This window comes from Scyliorhinus torazame, chromosome 22 (assembly GCF_047496885.1).
Source record: "Scyliorhinus torazame isolate Kashiwa2021f chromosome 22, sScyTor2.1, whole genome shotgun sequence".
Taxonomy (NCBI): domain Eukaryota; kingdom Metazoa; phylum Chordata; class Chondrichthyes; order Carcharhiniformes; family Scyliorhinidae; genus Scyliorhinus; species Scyliorhinus torazame.
Genome location: NC_092728.1, coordinates 23,426,245 through 23,444,194, shown reverse-complemented (window position 1 = coordinate 23,444,194; position 17,950 = coordinate 23,426,245). Strand labels below are relative to the sequence as shown.

Genomic DNA, 17,950 nt, shown 5'->3' with positions numbered 1-17,950 from the left:
CTGACTTGAGAATCCAGCCCAAGGACTTTGTGGATGATGAGTCTAGGAAGGGTGTGTCGATATTCTGGTCATGTCAATATCAAAAAAGTGGTGATGGGATCTACCCCAGAGTACTGAGGGAGGCAAGGGAGGAAATTGCTGGGGCCTTGACAGAAATCTTTGTATCCTCACTAGCTACCGGTAAGGTCCCAGAGGACTGGAGAATAGCCAATGTTGTTCCTTTGTTTAAGAAGGGTAGAAGGGATAATCCAACAAATTCTAGGATGTTGAACCTTACGTCAGTGATTTGGAATTTTTGGAAAAGCTTCTTAGGGACAGGATTTAATCACATTTGGAAACAAACTGACCTATTAGTGATAAGCAGAATGGTTTTGTGAAGGGGAGGTCATATCTCGCTAACTTGATCGAGTTTTTTGAGGAAGTGACAAAGATGTTTGATGAAGGAAGGACAGTGGATGTTGTCTACATGGACTTCAGTAAAGCCTTTGACAAGGTTAAGGGGCAATAAATGTTGCCTAGCCAGCGGAACCCACACCCAAGCAACTGTTCACACTTAAAACCACTATATGTGCTGTTTCCCTCAGTACCTCGACCAGAGCCATTATGCCCTGTACATCCACCCCAAACTGTGCTCACTCACCCTACGCTGGTTCCTGGGAGTCTGACAGCCCCAGTTAAAAATTTTCCATTGTGTTCGCAAACGTCTCCTCACTTCCTCCCTATCTCCGTAACTCCCTCCAGCCCCTATACCCTCCCTATCTAGGTAACCTCCTCGATCCCCAACATTGATGGATATTCCTTCAGCTGCCTAAGGTGGAGGGAGGAGGGTGGGGGTTACGGAGATAGAGAGGAATTCTCCCCCTAAACCTTTCACCAACCCCCCCCACCCCCCGCCCCCGGCCACCACCTCCACCTTCGAGACGCTTCTTAAAAACCGACCTCTTTGACCGAGCTTTTGGTCACCTGTCCCTAATGTAGCTCAGGGTCAGATTCTGAGTAACGGTCCTGTGAAGCACCTCGGGGACTTTTCACTACGGTAAAGGGACGAGAGAAAATGAAAGTCCATACAGAGGCTGTGACAGGTCGATGCTTTTATCGATGAGGTGGGACTGATGGGTCAAGGATATGGGACAGAAGGTTTTGCCAGTGTGGGTTACGGTATTTGAATGAAGATTTCAGACAATACTTACTCCAGCACATCTCTGTTGAACTGTTTCTGACGGTTCCCCAGGAACTCCCCAATCATCTGTCGACTGAGGCCCTTGCGTTCGAGGATGAAGCGCGCAACGCCAATCGGCGTGTCTGCCACGAAGCCTCGCTCGATCAGGTACTGGATCCCCTTCTCTGGCTTCCTGTGGCATTTGGGAGAGGAAGAAAAGAGACAATGTTTTGAGGTTCATGCTCCGGATTCACACCATGCCTTTCACACAGGAACAGGAGGAGCCCCATTCAGCCTCTCTTGAGATCATGTCTGAACTGTGTCCTGCTTTCACCCCCATATCCCATCTTTCTCAATCTCACAGATTTAAAATTAACTGACCCAGCATCAATTGCCGTTTGTGGGAGAGAGTTCCAGACTCCCAGCACCCTTTTTGTGTCAACGCGTTTCCTCATTTCACTGCTGAAAGCTCGGCCTCTCGTTTTTAGACTCTGTCCACCCCCCTCCTCCCCACCCCCCCCCAATCCTGCCCCTCGTGCCAGATGCTCCCCAACCAGCGAGAAATAGTTTCTCTCAACCCAATCTGAATATCTCAAAAACTTCCATCAAATCATTCCCCCCACACCCCCTCGAACCCTCCAAATCCCAGGGAAATCCAAAGCCTAGTGTTGTAACCCCTACGAGGATGACCCGATGAATCTCTCCGTGAGCCTCATGAGGTATGAGCGCCCCCCCCCCCCCCCCCGCTCGCTGAGGGGTGGAGGCCCAGCAGCGGGATAGTTAACTTGGGACATTAAAAGCCTGGCCCAGGTAGGAACCGAGCTGCAGAGTAGTCCCAGCCGGGACTGGGACTGTTACTTGTATGTACCTTGGCAACAAACCTTTTGTTTTAACTCTCTGTCCTGGACTCCTCTGTGATGACTAAACTGAGTTTTTGATAACGAATAATAATAATAATCTTTATTAGTGTCCCACGTAGGCTTACATTAACGCTGCAATGAAGTTACTGTGAAAATCCCCTCGTCGCCACAATCCGGCGCCTGTTCGGGTACACTGAGGGAGAATTCAGAATGTCCAATTCACCTTAGCACGTCTTTCGGGACTTGTGGGAGGAAACCGGAGCACCCGGAGGAAACCCACGCAGACACGGGAGAACGTGCAGACTCCGCACAGACAGTGACCCAAGCCGGGAACTGAACCTCGGACCTGGCACTGTGAAAAAACAATGCTAACCACTGTGCTACCGTGCCACCCACGGGCACTCCAGGGCAGGCTAGATGTCATGTCACAGTTCAACCAATTTCAACAGTCTGGATTCCTGAGAGGGGGGGAATCACATATCTCAGGATCAGAGGGTCATTTTGTATCGTGATGAGGAGAAAACTCTTCGCTCTGAGGGTGGGGAATCTTTAGAATTCTCGACTCCCAGAGGAAGCTCGGCCATCGAGTATATTCGAGACGGAGACCGCAGGAGATTTTCAGACACAGTTGGATATTTTCAAGTAGCAGTTAGATCGAGTGAAGCGGGGTGGCATGGCGGCGCAGTGGTTAGCACTGCTGCCTCACGGCACCGAGGACCCGGGTTCAATCCCGGCCCAGGGTCACTGTCCGTGTGCAGATTGCGCATTCTCCCCATGTCTGCGTGCGTCTCACCCCCACAACCCAAAGATGTGCAGGGTAGGTGGATTGGCCAGGCTAACTTGCCCCTTAATTGGAAAAAAAAGAATTGGGTACTCTAAATTATAAATTTAAAAAACAATATCTGGTGAAGGGGATCAACGGATATGGGGAGAAGGCAGGATTAGGCTATTGTTGGATGATCAGCCATGACCATAATGAATGGTGGAGAAGGCTGAAAGGGTGAAATGGCCTCCTCCCGCTCCCATTTTCTATGTTTCTATGACACTGAGGGAAGCAAGGGACAGGGAGGGCAGGGAAAGTAGAGTTGAGGCAGATCAGCCATGATGGTATCGAATGGGGAGAGCTGGCCCAAGGGGCTGAATGGCCTCCCGGTCCTGTTTATTTGTCTGGGCCCCTCCCACTCCCCCACCTCTCCCAAGCGACCTTGCTGATCCCAGGGACCCTGAATGTTGGGGTTTTGGGAAATGGTTGTTCTCCCCCTCATGTTAAGATTATTGCCGAGCCTTGAACACGGCCTAAAGGACCTGCGTTGTGTGGCTCAACAGACGCAATGTCGCAAAGGCATGCGGAGAGGATTATTGTGGGAGGGGAGGGAGGGAGAGAAGGTGGAGGGATGGAGAGACGGGGAGGGAGTGAGGGAGGAAGAGAGAGGGAGAGAGACAGAGGATGAGAGAGAAGTGGGGAGAAGAGAGGGAGGGGGAAAACGGGTGGGAGAGAGAGACTGTGAAAAGGAGGGACGGGGAAAGAGAGGCAGACAGGCGGAGATGGAATGAGGGAGTGTGCAAGAGGTATCGGTGCAGGAGAGTGAGAGGAGGCAAGGTATAGATAGAGAGAAAGGTGATGTGCGAAAGTGAAGGGGGAGCAAGAGAGGGAAAGAAGGAGATGGAACGAGAGAGGTGGGAGTGAGAGATAGGCAGGTGAGAGGGGGGAGAGACAGGAGGAGTCAGAGGGAGGGAGAGAGAGGGTAAGAGGTAGATATGAAGAGGAATGAAGTAGGGAGAGAGGAAGCAGTAAAAGACAGAGGGAAGGGGTAAAAGGGAGGGAGGGAGAGCGAGAGAGAGAGGGAAGGAGGGAGAGGAAAGGACAGAGACAGAAGAGAGAGGAAGGAGGAAGAGGGAGGGAGAGAAGGAGAGAGGGATGAAGGAAGTGGAGGGGGAGAGGGAAGGAGAGAAAAGCTGAGCGAGGGAGAAGAAAGGAAGGAGAGGGAGGGGAGAGGAAGGGGAGGGAGACAAAGAGGGTGAAATGGAGGGAGGTAGAGCCTAAGGGAGAGGGGGAAGGGGAAAGAAAGGAAGGGAGAGAGTGAGAGTGGAGCAAGCAGGGTTTAGGGGGTAAATAGTGGGTGGACCTACTTGTTGAAGAGGTTGAGTCCGATACGATACTGGCGCCGCTGCATCACGTCATTATTAAGAGCAGGTGAGTCCCAGCTATGGCGAGTTTCTTTGTGGTAGGTCTGTTTACAGAGGGTCTGCTCACGGATACTATCACGTGATGAGGAGCCCGTGCTACAGTTGATGGTCTCATTGGAGTTGACGCTGCTGTTGAGACTGTCGTTGTCACCGTCCGAGAGCTCCGGCTCGGGCTTGCCATTCCGATTGGCATTGCCATTGTTGTTGGCAAGGTGGGCGTCCAGGGGGCGCAGGGGGAGGGGCGAGCGGATGGGGGGCGGCGGGGGAGGAGCCCGATGGACAGGCACCGGGACAGGCACTGGGATGGGCACCGGGGCGGGCTTTGGGGGTGGAGGCACCTCCTGCTCGTAGCCCAGCTGGCGGCTGAGGGAACCCCGGTCCGAGCGGTCACTCATGTCCACTGAGCTGTCGCTGGGCGGCTCGATGGTCAACAGGGGCAGATGGGCAGCCCGCCGCCGGTAGTCCCTGCACTCCATGCACCCGGGCCCCCGCCGCCCACCCTCGGCCTCCCTCCCCTGACCCCCGACTCCCCCCCAGTACTCCTGCCCACCGCCGCCCAGGTGTTGGTGATGGTGGGGGTGGTGGTGCGGGTGCAGTTCCTGCTCTGAGCTGGGCGCCCGCTCCGAGGAGAGGGGTGAGGCAGGTGCCGAGGCCGGCGCCTCCCCCTCGTCGATGTAGAGGGTGACGTCGCTGTAGGTGGTAGTTGAGTCCTCATTCTTCACCCGGCGGGGCTCGCTGCGGCTGTCAAATGAGTCGCCCTCCTCGCCCGCTGTGCCAGGGGGCACGGGCCGGCAGCCCAGCGCGTCGTCGATGGACTCGGCCAAAGTGCGCACCTGCTTGGAGAAGGTGTCCTCCAGCTCGGTGATCTCATTGGTGAAGTCACTGGACGCAGTGGTGGACTCCACGTCCAGGCCCCCGAACTGGTCGCTGCGCTCTGAGTGTGTGCGCGAGCCCAGTCCCGTGTGCTCGGAGCGCACTGAGGCCTGCTTGCTCTCGAAGCTGGCCCCGTGCCCCTTCTCGTACTCCTCGAAGGAGTACTGCATGCGCATGTTGGACAGCACGATGCGGCGCGACATGCGGCTCTCGCTCAGCGAGCTGCGCAGCCGCTCAAAGTTCTTGTTCATCCGGTACTGGCGGAAAGCAGTCTGTATCGTGCGTGCGGCTCTCCGGCTCAAGAAGTATCCTCCGTACTTGCGCTCAAGCATCTCCACCTGAGCAAAGGGGGTGGGGTGAGAGAAAAAGAGAGAAAAGTAGAATCAGAAACGGAGGTTAACAACAGGCAAGATTAAATTCCATCAAATTCCAACCCCCGCCCCCTACCCTGACCGAACTTACAAAATTGCACCTCAGACCGCGAGAAACACCACTGCACACACATTCCCAAATGTTCAGTTGCCTTCTCCGCACTCCAGTGTTGGATGTGGAGAGCACAAGCCCAGAACCACCCCGGGCTGAAAGGGTTAAATTCCGAGGACAGGTCGCACAGGCCTTGCATGAATTCCCTCGAGTGTCAAAGATTAAGGGGGTGACCTGATCGAGGGATGAAGGATGATTAAAGGATTCGATAGGGTCGACGGGATGGGGTGGGGAGGGAGAGAATCCAGAACAGGGTGAGCGCAGAGCCTTAAAATGAGAGCCAGGCTGTTCAGGGGGTCGTCAGGAAGCAGTTCCTCACACAGAGGGGAGTGGAAATCTGGAACTCTTTCCCACCACAGATAAAGCTGTGGAGGCTGCGGGGGTTCAACTGAAAATTTCAAATCCGGGATTGAGATTTTTGTTGGGTATGGGAGGATTAAGGGTTTCGGATCCGAGGCGGGTAAATGGAGTTAAGATACAGATCAGCCGTGATCTGACTGAATAATGGAACAGAATCGAGGGGCTGAATGGGCCTCCTCCTGTTCCTGTGTAACAGGCTTGAGAGGGTCTGAATGTGTCTCCCCCAGTTCCTGTGTAACAGGCTCGAGAGGGGGACTGAATGGGCCTCCTCCTGTTCGTGTGTAACAGGCTCAAGAGGGGCTGAATGGGCCTCCTCCTGTTCCTGTGTAACAGGTTCGAGAGGAGGAGCTGAATGGCCCCCTTACACTGGCGTCAGTTGTACAGTCCATTGCTGTCGCAACACATGATCTCATCCAGGGAACAGGCTTGACTATTTCGCCGAGCTAAGGGAAGGCCTTCTATCTATCCCTCCTCAGAGTCAGAAGATACGAGCCCAAAAAACAGAGTACCGCACTGTCAACATTGAGGAGCGCTGCAGTGTCGGTGTGGTAATACCAGGTATTGCAGTACCTGAGAGGTGGATGACCATTGGCTAGACCTAGGAGTCTACCATTGGCTAACGTACATAGCTCCGCCCTGAGAGGCAGGGTATAAGAACCAATGCCGTCCCAGCAGCCTTCACTTTCTGTATTGAAGCTGCTGGGTACAGTTCTAGCTGATTAAAGCCTATTAGTTATGACTCACCTTGTCTCGAGAGTAATTGATTGTGCATCAGTCGGTACTGAGAGAACGCTGCACTGTTGGAGTGTCAGTACTGAGGGAGCACCGCACTGTCAGAGGGGTCAGTACTGAGGGAATGTCGCACTGTTGGAAGGTCACTGTTGAGGGAACTCCTCACAGTCGAAACATCAGTGCTGGGGGTCATCGGACTGTCAGAGGGTCAGTAATGAAGGAGCGCCGCACTTTCGGGGATTGGAAGGGATAGAATTTTCCCTGGTATCCTGGGGCTGGATTGTTAATCCCTCCTCCAATCACTGCTGCCCTAAAGAAAGGGGCAGACATCTTGGATTGTTTTATCTCGTTCCTGTCTGTGGGAACTTGTTTTGCGCAGCTATGAACGCCGCACCGGTGACCGTTGCCTCTTGCAATCGAGGCCCACAGCAAGGGCATCATGAAGCGGGCAAGGACGGTTCAAAAAAAAAGTAGAGAAACGTTCCGCAGAGTGGGGAGAATGTGGAACTCGCTCCCACAGGGAGTGGGGAGAATGTGGGGCTCGCTCCCACGGGGAGTGGGGATAATGCGGAACTCGCTCCCACAGGGAGTGTGGAAAATGTGGACTCGCTCCCACGGGGAGTGGGGAGAATGCGGAACTCGCTCCCACGGGGAGTGGGGAGAATGTGGAACTCGCTCCCACGGGGAGTGGGGAGAAATCGGAACTCGCTCCCACGGGGAGTGGGGAGAATGTGGGACTCGCTCCCACGGGGAGTGGGGAGAATGTGGAACTCGCTCCCACGGAGAGTGGGGAGAAATCGGAACTCGCTCCCACGGGGAGTGGGGAGAAATCGGAACTCGCTCCCACGGGAAGTGGAGAGAATGTGGGACTCGCTCCCACGGGGAGTGGGGAGAATGTGGAACTCGCTCCCACGGGGAGTGGGGAGAAATCGGAACTCGCTCCCACGGGGAGTGGGGAAACTGTAGAACACGTTCACACGGGGAGTGGGGAGAATGCGGAACTCGCTCCCACGGGAGTGGGGAGAATGTGGGACTCTCGCTGTGTTTAAGGGAGGAGCTGGGGGAAAGCTGGATAAAGATATGAGGGAGAAATGAATAGGAGAATTATTAGGGCTGAGATCAAGTAGGGGTGGGAGGAGGCTGGCATGGCGGCTGAAACTCCGAAACGGAGCAGAACAAGTCCCCAATGGGGCGCCATCTTATTCTACGATCCGGCTGCCACTGTACCGCCAGTGTTTCTCCTACCTTCTTGTCCTGCAGGTCTGTGGACAGCTCGTAGCTCTCAGAGAGGGACTTGGGGCGTTTGCTGGCATCTTCCTCCTCCTGCTTGCGCAGTGCCAAGCTGGCGGGCTGGTGGCGGGCCCTCTGCGCCCACTTGAGTTCGGCGCACTGCGCACGGCTGACCGGGTGCTCGAAGGACGCCTGCTTCAAGTCGATGTGACACCTGTACGGTCCTTGGCTGCAGGGGCTGTCCACGATGGTCCCGCCCTCGCTGCTCTGCGTCTCGGCCTCCAGGCTGGACGATGGTGAGAATGGAAGGGTAGACAAGGGTTAGAACACTTGCAGAGCATCAGACGGAGCTGTATGTGGGTGCCCCCCACCTCCCCCTTCCCCATCTCTCTCTCTACCCGACCGATTTTCCCGCCAACTTTCCCACCCTCTCATAATCATCACTCACCTTATGCAGACTTCGTAGCTCCGCTGGGGCCTACCTTTTCAGCGGGAATTCAGCTGTTGGAGTGAGCGGCGCCACAGAGTCGAGCAGTGAGTATTTAAACGAGCTGGTTCGCGGATTCGAGTCTTTTCGGCGGAAATTCAGCTGTTGGAGTGGGCGGAGCTACAGAGTCGAGCGGTGAGTATTTAAACTAGCTGCTTCGCGGATTCAGCTGTTGGAGTGGGCGGAGCTACAGAGTCGAGCGGTGAGTATTTAAACTAGCTGCTTCGCGGATTCAGCTGTTGGAGTGGGCGGAGCTACAGAGTCGAGCGATGAGTATTTAAACTAGCTGCTTCGCGGATTCAGCTGTTGGAGTGGGCGGAGCTACAGAGTCGAGCGATGAGTATTTAAACTAGCTGCTTCGCGGATTCAGCTGTTGGAGTGGGCGGAGCTACAGAGTCGAGCGGTGAGTATTTAAACTAGCTGCTTCGCGGATTCAGCTGTTGGAGTGGGCGGAGCTACAGAGTCGAGCGGTGAGTATTTAAACTAGCTGCTTCGCGGATTCAGCTGTTGGAGTGGGCGGAGCTACAGAGTCGAGCGATGAGTATTTAAACTAGCTGCTTCGCGGATTCAGCTGTTGGAGTGGGCGGAGCTACAGAGTCGAGCGGTGAGTATTTAAACTAGCTGCTTCGCGGATTCAGCTGTTGGAGTGGGCGGAGCTACAGAGTCGAGCGATGAGTATTTAAACTAGCTGCTTCGCGGATTCAGCTGTTGGAGTGGGCGGAGCTACAGAGTCGAGCGATGAGTATTTAAACTAGCTGCTTCGCGGATTCAGCTGTTGGAGTGGGCGGAGCTACAGAGTCGAGCGATGAGTATTTAAACTAGCTGCTTCGCGGATTCAGCTGTTGGAGTGGGCGGAGCTACAGAGTCGAGCGGTGAGTATTTAAACTAGCTGCTTCGCGGATTCAGCTGTTGGAGTGGGCGGAGCTACAGAGTCGAGCGGTGAGTATTTAAACTAGCTGCTTCGCGGATTCAGCTGTTGGAGTGGGCGGAGCTACAGAGTCGAGCGGTGAGTATTTAAACTAGCTGCTTCGCGGATTCAGCTGTTGGAGTGGGCGGAGCTACAGAGTCGAGCGGTGAGTATTTAAACTAGCTGCTTCGCTGCTGAAACAGCGGCCACAGGGTCTTTGGGGATAAATTTGAAGAGTGACATCACAGCAAAGCAGTGACCTGATTGGCTGGTAGGGAAAGTGCTCCATATAGCAGTAGCTGGGAGAAATTTAACTCGTCGTGTGTTGGTAAGTATTGTGATTGGTAAGTAAAATATTTATTCCTTTCACTTATTCATTATTTGATATTATATTTGTAATCAGTTAAGGTAAAGTGTAAAAATGGCAGGAGATCCCAGATCCGTGTTATGCTCCTCGTGCTCAACGTGGGAGTTCAGGGACGCGGCCGATGCCCCTGACTCCTTCATGTGCGGGAAGTGTGTCCAGCTGCAGCTCCTGTTAGACCGCATGACGGCTCTAGAGCTGCGGATGGACTCACTTTGGAGCATCCGCGATGCTGAGGAGGTTGTGGATAGCACGTTCAGTGAGTTGATCACACCGCAGATTAGGATTGGTGAGGGAGACAGGGAATGGGTGACCAAAAGGCAGAGAAAGAGCAGGAAGGCAGTGCAGGTGTCCCCTGCGGTCATCTCCCTCCAAAACAGGTATACCGTTTTGGATACTGTTGGGGGAGATGACTCACCAGGGGAAGGCAGTAGTAGCCAGGCTCATGGCACCGTGGCTGGCTCTGCTGCACAGAAGGGCGGGAAAAAGACTGGCAGAGCTACAGTCATAGGGGATTCAATCGTAAGGGGAGTAGACAGGCGTTTCTGTGGTCGGAAACGAGACTCCCGCATGGTATGTTGCCTCCCGGGTTCACGGGTCAGGGATGTCTCAGATCGGCAGCAGGACATACTGAAGAGGGAGGGTGAACAGCCAGTTGTCATGGTGCATATAGGCACCAACGATATAGGTAAAAAACGGGATGAAGTCCTACAATCAGAATTTAGGGAGTTAGGAGATAAGTTAAAAAGTAGGACCTCAAAGGTAGTAATCTCAGGATTGCTACCAGTGCCACGAGACAGTCAGAATAGAAATTCAAGTATAGTCAGAATGAATACGTGGCTTGAGAGATGGTGCAGGAGGGAGGGGTTCAGATTTTTGGGACATTGGAACCGGTTCTGGGGGCGGTTGGACCATTACAAATCGGATGGTCTACACCTGGGCAGGACTGGAACCAATGTCCTAGGGGGTGCTTTTGCTAACACTGTTGGGGAGGTTTTAAACTAATGTGGCAGGGGGATGGGAACCAGATTAGGAAGTTAGAGGTCAGTAAAGAGGCAGCATCTAAAGCCAGTAAGGTACTAGATAATAAACTCATTGTGACTAAGGGGAAGAGTAGCCAGGCTCATGGCACCGTGGCTGGCTGCTGCACAGAAGGGCGGGAAAATGACTGGCAGGGCTATAGTCAAAGGGGATTCAACCGTAAGGGGAGTAGACAGGCGTTTCTGTGGTCGGAAACGAGACTCCCGAATGGTATGTTGCCTCCCGGGTGCACGGGTCAGGGGTGTCTCAGATCGGCAGCAGGACATACTGAAGAGGGAGGGTGAACAGCCATTTGTCGTGGTGCATATAGGCACCAACGATATAGGTAAAAAAGGGATGAGGTCCTACAATCAGAATTTAGGGAGTTAGGAGATAAGTTAAAAAGTAGGACCTCAAAGGTAGTAATCTCAGGATTGCTACCAGTGCCACGAGACAGTCAGAATAGACATTCAAGTATAGTCAGAATGAATACGTGGCTTGAGAGATGGTGCAGGAGGGAGGGGTTCAGATTTTTGGGACATTGGAACCGGTTCTGGGGGCGGTTGGACCATTACAAATCGGATAGTCTACACCTGGGCAGGACTGGAACCAATGTCCTAGGGGGTGCTTTTGCTAACACTGTTGGGGAGGTTTTAAACTAATGCGGCAGGGGGATGGGAACCAGATTAGGAAGTTAGAGGTCAGTAAAGAGGCAGCAACTAAAGCCAGTAAGGTACTAGATAATAAACTCATAGTGACTAAGGGGAAGAGTAGACAGGGAAGAGATGATGACCGCAAAGGGACAGGTGGTCTGAGGTGCATTTGTTTTAATGTGAGAAGTGTAGCAGGTAAGGCAGATGAATTTAGGGCTTGGATTAGTACCTGGGAATATGATGTTATTGATATTACTGAGACTTGGTTGAGGGAAGGGCAAGATTGGCAACTAAATACCCCAGGGTATAGATGCTTCAGGAGGGATAGAGAGGGAGGTAAAAGGGGTGGAGGAGTTGCATTACTGGTCAGAGATGATATCACAGCTGTGATTAAGGAGGGCACTATGGAGGATTCGAGCACTAAGGAAATATGGGTAGAGCTAAGAAATAGGAAGGGTGCAGTAACATTGTTGGGACTTTACTACAGGCCTCCCAAAAGCGAGCGTGAAGTAGAGGTACAAATATGTAGACAGATTATAGAATAATGTAGGAGAAATAGGGTGGTCGTGATGGGAGATTTTAACTTCCCCAACATTGAATGGGACTCATGTAGTGTTGGAGGTGTAGATGGAGCAGAACTTGTAAAGAGCATCCAGGAGTGATTTTTAGAGCAGTACGTAAATAGTCCAACTCGGGAAGGGGCCATACTGGACCTTGTATTGGGGAATGATCCCGGCCAGGTGGTTGAAGTTTCAGTCGGTGATTACTTTGGGAATAGCAATCACAATTCCGTAAGTTTTAGAATACTCATGGACAAGGACGAGAGTGGTCCGAAAGGAAGAGTGCTAAATTGGGGAAAGGCCAAGTATAACAAAATTTGGCAGGAGCTAGGGAACGTGGATTGGGAGCAGCTGTTTAAGGGTAAATCCACATTTGAAATGTGGGAGTCTTTTAAGGAAAGGTTGATTAGAGTGCAGGACAGACATGTCCCTGTGAAAATGAGGGATAGAAATGGCAAGATTAGGAAACCACGGATGACGGGTGGAATTGTGAGACTAGCTAAGATGAAAAAGGAAGCATACATAAGTTCTAGGCGACTTAAAACTGATGAAGCTTTGGAGGAATATCGGGAAAGTAGGACCAATCTCAAACGTGCAATAAAGAGGTCTAAAAGGGGTCATGAAATATCTTTGGCTAACAGGGTTAAGGAAAATCCCAAAGCCTTTTATTTGTATATAAGGAGCAAGAGGGTAACTAGAGAAAGGATTGGCCTACTCAAAGACAAAAGAGGGAATTTATGCGTGGAGTCAGAGGAAATGGGTGAGATTCTTAATGAGTATTTTGCATTGGTATTCACCAAGGAGAGGGACATGACGGATGTTGAGGTTAGGGATGGATGTTTAAATACTCTAGGTCAAGTCGGCATAAGGAAGGGGGAAGTTTTGGGTATTCTAAAAGGCATTAAGGTGGACAAGTCCCCAGGTCCGGATGGGATCTATCCCAGGTTACTGAGAGAAGCGAGGAACGAAATAACTGGGGCCTTAACAGATATCTTTGCAGCATCCTTGAGCACGGGTGAGATCCCGGAGGACTGGAGAATTGCTAATGTTGTCCCTTTGTTTAAGAAGGGTAGCAGGGATAAGCCAGGGAATTATAGACCTGTGAGCTTGACATCAGTGATAGGCAAACTGTTGGAGAAGATACTGAGGGATAGGATCTATTCACATTTGGAAGAAAATAGACTTATCAGTGATAGGCAGCATGGTTTTGTGCAGGAAAGGTCATGTCTTACAAATCTAATAGAATTCTTTGAGGAAGTGACAAAGTTAATTGATGAGGGAAGGGCTGTAGATGTCATATACATGGACTTCAGTAAAGTGTTTGATAAAGTTTCCCAAGGCAGGCTGATGGAAAAAGTGAAGTCGCATGGGGTTCAGGGTGTACTAGCTAGATGGATAAAGAACTGGCTGGGCAACAGGAGACAGAGAGTGGTGGTGGAAGGGAGTGTCTCAAAATGGAGAAAGGTGACTAGTGGTGTTCCACAGGGATCCGTGCTCGGACACTGTTGTTTGTGATATACATAAATGATCTGGACGAAGGTACAGGTGGTCTGATTAGCAAATTTGCAGATGATACTAAGATTGGTGGAGTTGCAGATAGCGAGGGGGACTGTCAAAGAATACAGCGAAATATAGATAGTTTGGAGAGTTGGGCAGAGAAATGGCAGGTGGAGTTCAATCTAGGCAAATGCGAGGTGATGCATTTTGGAAGATCCAATGCAAGAGCGGACTATCCGGTCAATGGAAGAGTCCTGGGGAAAATTGATGTATAGAGAGATCTGGGAGTTCAGGTCCATTGTACCCTGAAGGTGGCAACGCAGGTCGATAGAGTGGTCAAGAAAGCATACAGCATGCTTGCCTTCATCAGACGGGGTATTGAGTACAAGAGTCAGCAGGTCATGTTACAGTTGTATAGGACTTTGGTTAGGCCACATTTGGAATACTGCGTGCAGTTCTGGTCGCCACATTACCAGAAGGATGTGGATGCTTTAGAGAGGGTGCAGAGGAGGTTCACCAGGATGTTGCCTGGTATGGAGGGTTCTAGCTATGAAGAAAGGTTGAGTAGATTAGGATTGTTCTCGTTGGAGGTTGAGGGGGCACCTGATTAAGGTCTACAAAATTATGAGAGGTATGGACAGGGTGGATAGCAACAAGCTTTTTCCAAGAGTGGGGGTGTCAATTACAAGGGGTCACGATTTCAAGGTGAGAGGGGGAAAGTTTAAGGGACATGTGCGTGGAAAGTTTTTTACGCAGAGGGTGGTGGGTGCCTGGAACGTTTTGCCAGCGGAGGTGGTAGAGGCGGCAACGATAGCATCATTTATGATGCATCTAGACAGATATATGAACAGGCGGGGAACAGAGGGAAGTAGATCCTTGGAAAATAGGCGACAGGTTTAGATAGAGGATCTGGGTCGGTGCAGGCTGGGAGGGCCGAAGGGCCTGTTCCTGTGCTGTAATTTTCTTTGTTCTTTGTACCCCTGATGGCACCAACATGCCCTGGAATGTTACGAGGAAGCAACAGGGAAGGAAAATGGTATAATAAAAGAAATCGGAACAGGACTAGACCAGACAGCCTGTCGATCCGTATTCCGACATTCAATGCGACCATGACTGACCTTGGGCTTCAACTCCATTCCCCCATCCGCTCCCAAGAACTGTTTTACCTCAGAACACGAGAAATAGGGAACAACTATCCGGCCCGCTGAGCCTGCTCTGCCGTTCAATACCATCACAACAGATCCTTTCCCTTCAACTCCCCATATCCCTCCATTCCCCAAGGGGCCAAAAAACTGTCTAACCCCAACCTTAAATATATTCACAACCCTTTCAATGAAGACATTTATCCTCATCTCTTTCCTAAACGATTGCCCACCACCACCCCTTAGTCTGAGATTGTGCGCACCCCACCGCATGTTTTAGATTCCCCGCCTATGCAGACAATCTCCATCCTGTAAAACCACCTTCAGAATCTTGTATGATTGAACGCAATAATTTCTCGTTCTTTGAAACTCCAGAGAATATAGGCCCAATTTACTCAGCCTCTCATCGTAGGCCACCCCCGACTCCTCATCCCAGGGACAGCAATCTAGTGAATCTTCACTATACCGTCTCCAAATGGACTATATCCTCTCTTAAAATATGGAGATCAAAACTGCGCAGGGTTGTTCCAGTCAGGGTCTCACAAAATTCCTGTACTATTGCAGCAAGACTTCTTCACTCCTGTTCTCCAAACTCCCTCATGATGAAGGGCCAGTTCTGAAGAAGATGCACATTGAGCTCAAAACGTTAACTCTGTCATTCTCTCTGTCACTCTCGCTACCGAGGCTGCCAGACCTGCTGAGTTTTTCAGCATTTTCTACGCCAGTGTCTGAGGGAAATGGTTTGTTGGCCTTCATCGGACAAGGGATCACAATATTAGACTCAGGGAAGTCTTGCTTCAACTGTACGGGGCCTTGGTCAGATCGTGCCCAAGAGCGCCATGTACAGTTTCAATCTCCCCTACTCGAGAAGGGGCAGACTAGCCCTAGAGAGAGAGCGCAACAAAGGTTCAGCAGTCCGATCCTTGCGGGGCGAGGTGGGTTTTCCTATCAGGAGAACGAGCCAATATTCCCCAGGAGTTCAGAAGAATGAGGAGTGATCTCATTGAAACGGATAAAATTCTGAAGGGGTTCTATAGGGACGATGGGGAGAGGCTGTTCCCCTGCTGGACAGTCTGGAACATGGGTCAGGAGAGCAGGGCGGTGGTCACCGTTTCAGGAATTCTCGGCCTAGAGGAAGCTTGGCCATCAGTGCCTCGCTCATCCCCCATTCCATTGCAAAATATTTCCCCTTCAATTGGTTATCCAATTCCCTGCACCCTCTTTTCAATTAAATCTGTACCCAGATTACAACAACTCGTTACGCCAAAAAATAAAAAATATTCTCCTCATCTTCCCCTCCTTTTTCCGACTCTTCAATCTGTGTCCCCCTCCTCTGGGTACCGATCCTCCTGTCAACTGGGAAACACTTTCTCCTCATGTACTCGATCAATAACCCCCTTGTTATCGTGCCTCCCCCCTTCGAGCCTGATACACAGGAACAGGAGGAGGCCCATTCAGCCCCTCTCGAGTCTGTTACACGGGAACAGGAGGAGGCCCATTCAGCCCCCCTCTCGAGCCTGTGCTGACTCTCTGTCGAACAATCCAGTTGGTCCCACTCTCCCCCTCTCTCTCTCCACAGTCCCGACAAGTTTAATCCCCTCGAGTGCCCCGTCCAGTTTCTATTTTGAAATCGTCCAGTGTCTCTATTTCCTTCCTAAATTCGTGGGCAGCGAGTTCCAGGTCATTACCACTCCCTTTGTGAGAAAGGTTCTTCCCCACATCCGGCCCGGCCCCTCTGCAAAACAATGACCTTTAATTTGCATCTTCCCCTCGTACCATCAGTCAATGGGAGCAGACTTTCTTTGTCGAGCTAATCCAAACCCTGTCCTAATCTTGTCCACCCTCCATCGAACCTCCACTCAATCGTGACCTCAAGCGAACTCTGTCACTAACAACTCCTCCCCTCCTGCGTCCCGAGAACCATTCTAGTAACTCTCCCTCCATGCCCCTTCTATCGAGGACCCTCACATCCATCCTACAGAGAGTGGCAACTCTCGTTGGGGCCTAACTGGAGCTGTACGAAGATTCAGCCTTAACTCCCCAATGCTGCTTTTGTACTCAACACCTCTGATTATAAAGCTCACAGGGTGGCCTTGAACTTCAATTGACTCGAGCCTTCAAAGACAGCGTCGCAGGGGAACATGGGCACAATTTCCTTAAAGCATTGCGAAAGCATGCTGGGAATGTCAAGTATATGAACAATGTCGGAAATCGTTCGGTCGCCCCGGGAAAGGATACGGGGTTGAAGGCAACAAGGCGGTCAACATCGCAAACTCCACATTTACATGACCGCTGTGACAGGAGGCACTTCACCTGTGTGGGAGGGGGGGGGGTCCCAAAACAAAGTATGAAATTGAGGGGATATTAGGGGCAGTTGACCAAAAGCTCGGTCGAGGGGCAGCACGGTGGCGCAGTGGGTTAGCACTGCTGTCTCACAGCACCGAGGTCCCAGGCTCTGGGTCACTGTCCGTGTGGAATTTGCACATTCTGCCTGTGTCTGCGTGGGTTTTGACCCCACAACCCAAAGATGTGCAGGTGGATTGGCTACCTAAATTGCTCCTTAATTGGAAAAAATGAATAGGGTACAAAGAACAAAGAACAAAGAAATGTACAGCACAGGAACAGGCCCTTCGGCCCTCCAAGCCCGTGCCGACCATACTGCCCGACTAAACTACAATCTTCTACACTTCCTGGGTCCGTATCCTTCTATTCCCATCCTATTCATATATTTGTCAAGATGCCCCTTAAATGTCCCTATCGTCCCTGCTTCCACTACCTCCTCCGGTAGTGAGTTCCAGGCACCCACTACCCTCTGCGTAAAAAACTTGCCTCGTACATCTACTCTAAACTTTGCCCCTCTCACCTTAAACCTATGCCCCCTAGTAATTGACCCCTCTACCCTGGGGAAAAGCCTCTGACTATCCACTCTGTCTATGCCCCTCATAATTTTGTATACCTCTATCAGGTCGCCCCTCAACCTCCTTCGTTCCAGTGAGAACAAACCGAGTTTATTCAATCGCTCCTCATAGCTTAAAATTTACTCTAAATTTATTTTAAAAAAGCTTGGTCGAGGAGCGAGGTTTAGAGAGAGAGAGAGACCCCACACACACACACCCCGGCAGCTGAAGGCCAAGGCTGGAGCGATGGGAATCAGGGGGGAGTGCGCACGAGGCCAGATTGGGAGGCTTTAGGGATCTCGGAGAGTTGTGGGAGCTAACAGAGATAGGGAGGGTTGTTGGGGCCCTGAGGAGGTTACAGAGAAAGGGACAGTTTTAAAGGGGCTTCAAGGGTCTACTGAGCTAGGGAGGGTTGTAGGCGTTGGGCAGATTAGAGACCGGGAGGGTTGTTGGGCCTGGAGAATGTTACAGAGATAGGGAAGTTTGTAGGGGCTGGAGGAGGTTGCAGAGACAGGGAGGGTTATAGGGCTGGAGGAGGT

General features: G+C 51.6%; 1 protein-coding gene across 4 annotated transcripts in view; it reads right to left on the bottom strand.

Moving 5' to 3' along the window:
- LOC140398961 (IQ motif and SEC7 domain-containing protein 2-like) overlaps positions 1-17,950 on the bottom strand; it is a 311,564-nt gene that overhangs the window by 32,288 nt on the left and 261,326 nt on the right. For all 4 annotated transcript variants that reach the window (XM_072487974.1, XM_072487971.1, XM_072487975.1 and 1 more), the window contains exons 2-4: positions 7,900-8,170; positions 4,150-5,417; positions 1,191-1,352 (exon numbers count right to left, since the gene is read on the bottom strand). In XM_072487974.1, the coding sequence (XP_072344075.1) occupies positions 1,191-1,352; positions 4,150-5,411 (1,424 nt within the window). In that variant the 5' untranslated portion in view covers positions 5,412-5,417; positions 7,900-8,170. The remainder of the gene's footprint in view (positions 1-1,190; positions 1,353-4,149; positions 5,418-7,899; positions 8,171-17,950) is intronic.